This window comes from Macrobrachium nipponense, chromosome 12 (assembly GCF_015104395.2).
Source record: "Macrobrachium nipponense isolate FS-2020 chromosome 12, ASM1510439v2, whole genome shotgun sequence".
Classification (NCBI taxonomy): Eukaryota; Metazoa; Arthropoda; class Malacostraca; order Decapoda; family Palaemonidae; genus Macrobrachium; species Macrobrachium nipponense.
This window is the reverse complement of record NC_087205.1, coordinates 54,204,905-54,214,904: the sequence shown is the minus strand read 5'-3', so window position 1 is coordinate 54,214,904 and position 10,000 is coordinate 54,204,905. Positions and strand designations below refer to the sequence as shown.

At 35.9% G+C, this 10,000-nt stretch overlaps 1 protein-coding gene across 12 annotated transcripts in view; it reads left to right on the top strand.

Annotated features, from left to right (window-relative positions):
• Positions 1 to 10,000, top strand: part of LOC135224544 (mechanosensory protein 2-like) — a 745,504-nt gene that overhangs the window by 533,057 nt on the left and 202,447 nt on the right. Inside the window, exons 1-2 of one of the 12 annotated variants that reach the window (XM_064263638.1) lie at positions 6,986 to 7,707; positions 9,223 to 9,290. The exons of 9 other annotated variants lie outside the window; for them this stretch is intronic. In XM_064263638.1, coding sequence (XP_064119708.1) covers positions 9,233 to 9,290 — 58 coding nt within the window. In that variant the 5' untranslated portion in view covers positions 6,986 to 7,707; positions 9,223 to 9,232. Of the gene's footprint in view, positions 1 to 6,985; positions 9,291 to 10,000 lie in introns of those variants that run through there. 2 more of the 12 variants (XM_064263635.1, XM_064263637.1) reach the window with 2 other exon arrangements.

The following is a 10,000-nucleotide window of genomic DNA, read 5'->3' as shown; positions in this document are numbered from 1 at the left end:
AACACCGAAGAAGCATGCCCAGCTTTTAGCTGTATGTCACTGCATTTTCTCACTTAAGATTTCGACTCTTATGCACCCATTAAAGCTAAATGTTCAATGCGCTGACGAAGGGAGTAAGTTGGCGTGGGCGGGAAAAGGGAGATGTAGGCGGGCCAGGGGTTTGCTCCTGAAGGGGACTTCAAAAGTTCTTGAGTAAATGGGTGGCTGGTTTAATAAGGACCGTTGTTTGGTCAGCCTGCTCTCTCTCTCTTTCTCTCTCTCTCTCACTCTCTCCCTCTATGCGTTTTCCTCACTTTCCTCTTTGGCCTCCTCCGGTCTCTATTTTAAAATTTTGCTTTATGAATCCACCGCTTTATTTGTTATGGCTTTGTTGTTTGACTGTGCAGCGTGTGGTGCCAGATGATGATTCATTTTCTTTTTAATATCCTCGACTGTGTTCGTGTTTACTTGTGTGTATTGCCACCAGAGTCGTTGCTTGATGTGTTCTCTGTATTTTTTTCCAGTCTACCATATGCTACGTAGCATTTTAGCCTTTTGCGGGGCGCCCGTGAAACATGTGCGCACTCGCACATTGCCAAGTATGTGCGTGGGCACATACTCCTTAAAGCACGCTTTTTCCCTTCTCTCTGAACAGCACTTATGTCACAGACACAAGTTTATTTCTTGGAAGGTCCACTGATATACTCACATACATTCTCGCACGCACGCAGACAGACAAGCAAGTGCTCTTACTTCTTTTTTATTTTGATTTAAACTACATACTTACAGCCGTGACTTTTAACAGTCGCATTTCCACTGAGATGCGCAGCGTAAGATTGATTTACCCTAATGCAAAAAGGGAATGAGAGCCTTGATGGAATAATATACGAAGAACTTTTGCATTTTGCAGTCAATTTTGATCTATTTCTATCAGAAGGTAAATGACTGGAACAATGACTGGAGGGGTCATTGTTCGAAATAGAAAAACAAAAAATCTCGATAACTGAGATAAAATTAAAAAATTTTTAGGGAAATACCTCTCATCAGAAAGAATTACTTGCCCACTTCTCAACTTCTGGTTTTCGTCTCCTTTCACAAAGCATAGCCATGCGCCATTAATCATTTACGGTTGAATCAGAAACGTCATTGCTTCAACTAAATCGTCATTTGATCTTTATATTACATTATTTGCCCATTTTTATGCTAGTGCTCGTGCGTGCGCGCGCTAGCGTAAGATTTGAGCGGTCGTTTCAAGACCGTAGTCAGACTTTGTAATCAGGAGAGTACATGGTTCAAATGAGAATCAACTTGAGGGTTTTATATATATATATATATATATATATATATATATATTATATAGATGGGTATATATATATATATATATATATAATATATATATATATATAGATACATATATAAATATACATATAGATATATATATATATAGTATATATATATATATATATATATATATATATATATATATATACATATATATATATATATATATATATATATATATATATATATATATATATATATATATATATATATATATATGAATTTGTGTCACGTCACCGTGATTCATGTACATGCATTAAGCTACAAATGTCCTGTAATATTACGATTCGCTCTACCTGGGAATTAATATATTTTCATATATGTTAACGGAAGGGGAATTTTTTAGTTCATTGATAATAATTTCGTCCTCTCTTGGTTTCGAACCAGCGGACAAAGGAGATATCAGGATTTCAGTGATGTTACCGATCGGCCAACATAGTTGACAATGGTTGGCCGAGTCGATAACCTCACAGAAGTCTTGATTTCTCCTTTGTCTGCTGGTTCGAATCCACGGGAGGTCGAAATTATCATCAACTAAAAAACTCCCCTTCGGTTAACATATATGAAGTATATTAATTCCGAGGTAGAGCGAATTGGATATTAAGAACATTTGTGGGCATAATGCATGCATATATATATATATATATATATATATATATATATATATATATAATATATATATATATATATATACATACATATATATACGTATATATATATATATGCACATATATATATATATACATATATTATATATATATATATATATATATATATATATATATATATATATATATATATATATATATATGTATATACATATATATATATGTATATCTGTGTGTATGTATATATACATATATATTCATATGTATTCATATTTATATGCATTAATCAGATATGATTGCCTAATGTTTTTTAAATTAACAAAAATATAAATGTTGATTGGATTTTGTTTACTACGGCATGAATAATTGGTCAGTAACTTTTTGTAAACAACATGCTCGTTTTCTGGCAACAATTGGCGAGACAGGGTTTTGAATTAAATATTGTTTTGTTTGCTAATTAAATAGATTAAGATCTCGGCATCATATTAAGAACATATGATGTCTATGAATATTCTGTTGAATGAACAACACTTGCAAGTGCTCAGTCAAAGTCAAGATTTTCTTCAGCTTGTGAACAGAACAAGTGTGCGTTGTTGAATTTTTTTTGTTTTTCCCCGTTACCCTCATGACGGATTTCATCAAATCCTATCAAAGCGAGGACTTTCAAGTGTCCACATCGGAATTTATTCTAAATGAATGAATTCTTAAATGAGAACAGCATCGAAGTTTCAAACAAGTCAACTCCTATTTTTGGTATATTTATTGCCCTGCGTGCCATAGATTCCATTCAAGCGATCGTTGAACTGAGATTCTCGATAAGTTGGTAGCGTGTCGGCTATAGAAATAAAATGCTTTGCAAGAAATGTGTGAAATAGTTTCTCAAAACCAGTTAGCATTATTTGTGGTTTTTCTCAGTTTTTATCTGTGGTTTTTCTCAGTTTTTATTTGAGGTTTTTCTCAGTCATCGTTTACTGGACCGCATAGTAAATTTGTATCCTTCCATTGATATATAAATTTCTCATGGTGGATCAGTTAAGCTGAACTCTGACAAAAATATAGAAGAGAATACTGATTTTCGTTTGGTTATTCATTCGATAAGTTATGAAAATTTTCTATCAGGCCTTAGCAAGAACGTTGAGATTCAGCAAGCATCAGCCAAAGTTAAGGATTCTATACGCCAGCGGGTCCCTTTTCCCCGAAACTTTTAATCCTGTCTTTTCCGAAACCTAATCACTTTTTGTCAGTCACGAGGCCCTGAGGTCAATTCTCGAAAAATGAAACCCACGTTACTTCCTGCGTACTCCTCTTTTCGAACAGTTAAACAGACTGAACCACAAGCGGGCTTTCCTCGTAAGATTCCAAATATTGTGATCTTACACATTGATAAAACAAACACTGTTTGAGTCAAGCTTAAGATCGACTGTAACGAAAAGAACCCGGGGCGTTCTTTTCGGCAGAAAGAATAACCTGTATCAGTTGCCCCTGTGTCAAGGTCAACAAATTAGCAGTTTTTTAACTGCATTTCGTATCTCTGGCAGAAGACCAAAAGATTCCTGAAGAATATAGGATTTCTTCTCTCTGAACATTCCTCTGCCTTAAAGGCGTGTTTCTAATTTGCACAGGGTCCTCGAGACCCAAATCTAAGTTTACATCTCATGTTGAATAACATCTGACAGTAAATTCCAGTGCGCCTTCAACCAGTGGGTAGTAGCTTGTATCATGCACCGGCAATTGGAAGCTTTACTACGTGCCTGGAATACATCACAAATTCTTGATTCCCATCATTCTGCGTAGTATACTCGATTTCCATGATAGCATTGGGCGGCTTTCTAAAGTGCAGCCGCTGCAAATTTCCCTTCATATGCAAGGCCTCTGCTGTATATTCAAGTCCTTACACCCAGTAATTAATCCCCATTTCATAAGATTTATTATCATGGAATTCGCGTCCGTCACCAGTGTGAAACTTACACTTCGGTAACAGGCCCATTCCCGGCAAAATCAGACGACAGCCCACAATCCCGGTTGCAAGGCACAATATTATTATAACAATAATAATGCCCTCAGCGGTCCAGTCCGTTTACCCCTTGGTATCCCTCAAGCCTTAAACCTCCCCTTACCCACCATCCCTTTGCACGGACAGACTATTATAGTCCCCACGACGATATTCTAATGCTGTTTTTGAGTTGATGAGTGTACCAGGTAACCCGCTCGCGGGATTTGTAGTTGGTCTGTTAACATCCCTACCCTACGAGATAATTACCATACCGTGGCGATTTATATCCATTTCCCCGTAGTTTATTTGAAAGGTCGCATTCTCCAATCCGTTCTCATTCATTTTTTCTCGTAATTACTCCCATTATTGGAATTTTAAGTTTCCGGGTAATTAGAGTTTTAGGTTTTCGAACCATTACTACTTTTTGTGTTTGTGTTTTTGTTTTTCTACCACCCGCTCCCGGATAATTGGAATTTTCTGTTTTCAAGTTATTAGCATTTTTTTTACCATTTTACGGTTTGGGGTGGTAAGAATATTAAACGGGCCGCGCAATTTTTTTTTTCTTTTCAAAATTGTGTTTGTCCCTGAACAATTTATATCGGTAATTCATATTCTGTAAAGTTTACCTTTTTCTATTACAGTTTGAATGAAGTTTCATATATATAGATATTACATATATAATATATATATTATTATATATATATAATATATATTATAATTAATTATATACATATGTATATATATATATATATATAATAATAATATATATATATATATATATATATATATATATATATATATATATATATATATAAAAGCACATAAGGTTTAAAATGTATGTCCCTTTTGTCAAAAGGGGGTGTTTATATATTAACGTTTGCCCTTTCCTTTGTTTTGTTTTTAAATATATTTTAGTATTATTGTTTTAGTTTTTCAGACTTTTATTTGCGTTCCTAAGTAATTGGTAAGAAACTGATATATGATTATAATTTTTGAATTAAATTGTGAGACTCTTATGCAGTCGGCAAGAACTTATATGAGATGTAGTGGTATTCTTAAAATTCGTTATAAAATTGGATTGCTTGTTACTTAATGAGATTTTTGTCTATATGTTACTGCAGCTGTTCTTTTTTGTATAACACTTCAGCCTTTTTGAAATACACAAAAACCAATGTGGTTCTTAATATAGTGAGAGATGGAAGCCATAGTGAAGGTTGCTTCAAAAGATTCTATGATCGAAAAATTAAAGTTTTTCAAATCACTTTGTTACACATCATCATTGAACATTAATGTTGCTATGGCAGATAAGTTCTCTATGCCCCTAGTTTTGATTGTGTTTTTTGGGGGTAGAACAATTCTGTACTTTCGTTGCCTTTCTTTTTTCGTAACAACGGGAACTCGACAACATTCCTTTGTTTTTTACCAAGAAGTCTTTCAGGTTGCGGGGTGCGTATTGAGTAGCCGGCTGAGAGAAGGTGCTCACTGAACAGCATTATTCGAAATACCAAAAATGCGGATTATGCGAATGCTGTTAAGCGAATTTTCTCATACGTCCATCTTGGCGTCTAGACATTTAGAACAAGTGAAAACATTGCAAATGAATCTTACGGAAATGCCAACATTATCTTAGCAAAAGTGAAGGTTTTGAAACATGATCATCTTCCTATTATCACGACGTTCTATAGTTTAACCTTTCATTCTTACAAAAATGACGTGTTTGCGTCTAAAGTATCCTCGAAACAGTCTGCTTCTTTAGTCCTGAACATAAAAATTAAAAATGTTTTGTCGTTTATCAAAATCTAAAGTGATCAGCTTCTATTTTTTTCCTCTTTTCTTTGAAAATATAAATCTCCGCAGAGCCCTGGTTGGAACTCTGGAGCCACTGATGCTCTCAAGCAGTTTGTTCTTCCGTTGATTTCTCTCATATTAGAAAGACGAGGAAGAATTTCGACTGATTTGAAGCTTCACCCTCGCCTCATATATTCTGAACTCATCCCTTATTAACTAACGACAATTTTTGCCAACGTGCTATTTTAAATTAAGGAATTATTATAAATAAGCTTAGATTTTTTTTTATTATTTTTGTATCTATTATTGCTTATGTCATGTATTTGAATTGAACTGCGAAATTAATCGTTTCATAACATTTTTGATATTCCTAACTTTCTTGATATATATATAATAGTGTGTATATACATACATATACATATATATATACATGTATATATATGTCATTGTATAATTAAAAGTAAATCACGTAAAGTATATAGGTTGGCCATAGTAAGTAACGAGAAGGAACCATATATATACATACATATATATATATATATATATATATATATATATATATATATATATATATATATATATATATATATATATATGTACGTATATATATATATATATATATATATATATATATGTAGGAGTATGTAGGAGTATGTATGTATGTATGTATGGTATGTATGTATTATATATATGATATAAATATACTATATATATATATACATGCATATTTATAGTATATATATATATATATATATATATATATATATATATATATATATATATATACGTATATTTTGTGTAGTCTCAGATTCCAGTACCAGGAACCTGAAATTTGATAATGAACACTGACTGATGCATTAATTAGGCAGAGAAAGAAGAATAGGCGTAACGAGATCAGCACTGTGTTGTCGGAGGGCTTTTTGAAAACAAACCAAAAAGCGAAAAAAACTACGAGACGTGACTCACGATAGCCGACAGGGGCTACTTACTCCATTCCGTTCCCCTTGTGGAACCAACAAACCAAAGATCAAAAAGAAAACATCATTCAAAATTGGAACGAATCCTAAGAACTCGGTGAAGAAGGATATTAGTCAATAAATAGTAGTAGTAGTTGTGATTGTGATAATAGTCTTGGCGAAAGATTATTGTTCTGATGAGGCTTCTTGGAGTCATTCAGAGATGAATAAGCGACCTCATTCATTTCTATAGTGGATGAATAGAGCGTCCAGTGTGTATTTGTCTTGTATTATTCTCTCTCTCTCTTTCTCTTTTGCAGGTCTAAGAAGCCAAAGCTAATGGATCTCTTATGACACAGGGACAGTGCCCATCTTAAGTGTGCCCCACCATCAGAGAGCCATACAAGCACCGATCTCACTATATCACATTGTTGTTGTCACACTTATTATTATCATTATTATTATTATTATTTCATTATCGCCTCACACACCATTCGGTCTTCGCCGCCACTCGGGAAATCAGTAACCATGTGGGTGACCCAATGACTCGCCCCCCCTCCTAAAGGTTACTACTACTGGCTGACTCGTCTTTGGGCGGGCGCTCGTTTTTTTTATTTTTTATTTTTCTTTGTTTTTCATTCCCCATTATCTCCCCCCAACCCAGAGCCCCAGAGGAGAAAACCCTCTCCCCCCCTTATGAAAAGAAAGAGTGGATAATAAGAGAAGAATCCCTGTTGAAAGATGACGGGACCGTTGCTCAAGAAAGTTTGAAGGCAGTCGAGTGTGAGCCCGAGTTTTGTCTACAGTTGTTGTTGTCGCTGTCATTGTCGTTTGTTGTTCTTTTGCTCAGCGGCAATATGACAGGAATGACGAGGAGGTTGGAAGCGACCAGAGAACGACTAGCGATCGGGAAGGACTCGCTTGTTCGTCGCTAGTCGCTCAAGGCTTCAAAGAGCCAATAGTGAGAAAGAAAGAGAGAGAGAGAGATAGAAAGAGAGACCGATTGTACGTGAAGATAAATATAACTTGAGAAAAGAAAGAGGTAAAGAAGAGGAAAATAGTCCCCGAGTTTTCCGATAACAAAAAAAAAAAAAAAAAAAAAAAAAAAAAAAAAAAGAGATCATTAGCCCCTTTACGAACACTTTATTTTTAGGTTCAACCTTCTCATTAGCCATCCATTGACAGTCCAGACATCACGAACACTTCATAAACACAAGACAAGCACAAGACGCCCACTCATCACCCACTCCTCGCTTTCTGACAACAAGAGCATCGTGTGATCATCGTCCGTCATTCAGCATAACTTTCGTTTATCATAATCGCCACCTCCCGCCCTCTCACACTTTGTCTGTAAATATTCTCATCACGTCATCTTGCGAGACATACTAATTATATCTAACCAAGTTAACTACCCTTTTTGAAAGTTGTATTTCATTTCTGAATCCTTATTGGAGAAATATCCATTTTCAGCAACATCCACTGTTTTCAAAATCTTGTCCTTCTGTCTGAAGTCACCCCTGAGAATCTTGTTTTGGACTCTTTCTTTAAAGTCTTGTGAGCCTCCGGAATCGTGAATTAGAAGAATCTGTAGGTTTTAAGGTTTATTATTACGATTACCATAATTATAGCAATTGTTATAGCATTTATTAGTGTCTTGTTCCCAATTTACTTTTTCTATTACAGCATTCAAATAATTCTGTTTTAGTACCAACTTTTTCATATTCAGTGAAAGAAAGAAGTTTGCTGGAATGCCATCAGTTCCTGCTCTTATGATGACTTGATTCTCTTCCACCATGAAGTCGTGAATCTTGAAGAAGTATAGAGTAAAACTAAAATAATCTTGCTTGCAGACCCTGCTCCTCTTCTTTATTCCCTGGTCAAAGTGTTTTTTGGTATTTTTATCTCTGAATTGCCCCCTTTTTTTAATACTCAAAGCATTATGAAAGCACCATTCTCACCAAAGCTCTCCAAAACGATTCACCAAAACTGCTCTGCCCTGAGGCAGTTGATGCCTTAACAGAGCATCTGCTGCTCTCCATTGCAACAACAGTTTCTCCTCATTCGAGCCATCAAAGTCGCCTTCACCTCCACCTCCACCATTTGAACCATAGACCCCCCACCAGTACCGCCATACCCAAAGCACTGTTCACCCGACGAAACCCATTTTTTTCTTTCAAGCGGAAGCACCCTTCTACCCTCATTGAAATCTATTCCTTGATTTTGACTGTTACCACTTCTTCATTTCCCAGTAAAACACACCGACACCCACTTTCACACGTTTCCTGACTCCTTTCACTTTTCTTCCTCATACTTCATCTCGAGCTCCTTGTTTCGTATTTCCTTTTTTCTTGTTGACTCCCACCCCACCTTCCCTCTGTGTCTTGACCAGTGTCTTGATAATTATTCCCTCCTCTTACGCATCACCCTTTTCAGTTCCCCGCTCCAACACCAACCCAACCGCCCTACTCCCAATTACCCACCTAAGTGTGTTTTGTAGTGCAAGTTGAAATAACAACTCAGGCTATATGAAAAAGGTATGCGTCGTCTTCCATCTTAGGGCCCCTTGCATGGAGTACCACACCACAAGGAAATCTTCATCCTGCTACGAGCTGCACGTGATGTTTCGTAAGTAATTCAAAAGATCAAAGACTCTTACATGTTTCTACCACTCCACTCCCACCCCGACTTTCACCCCCACCCCCACCCCGACACCTCAAAGACAGGATAAAACCCGTCAAAAGTTTCCACAACAGACCTTGCTCCGGCTCCCACCCAAAAATTATACTCACAAAAAATACTATAATTGTGACACTTAACACTTCAAAGAATGACTCCCACCCATGGTATAATAGCCCCCACACCCTCTCCACCACCTCAGTTTCAGATCAGATCAAAACAAAACACTTATTTTCGCACAGGTGGACATATGCCTTTTCAGTAGTTAACCTGTTATTTTTTTTTTTACCTTTTTTCAATAGTTAATAGGCTATTTTATTCCTTCCCTTCATAGTGATGATCTTGACATATTTTTACTAATATTTAACCCAGGATATTTTTGTATCATAGCATTTTTAATATGAATTTGATATGAATTTTTCTCCCTGGAATTTTTATTATCAGTTTCGTTTGAAAAATGAAATGATGGTGATAACTTGGTGTGTGCATTAAGTAGTTATTGCCTCCGGTAGGAAACACATTCAGAGGTCTTCAGTCATGACGCTGTTCGCTCGTAACCTTGAAAAAAGGTCATGGTTACGAGATGTGAAATGCGCTTGAACTCGGGAGGATTTGCCCGCGGGCTGACCTCTCTGTGTTTCTGGACCTGGCTTTTGCTC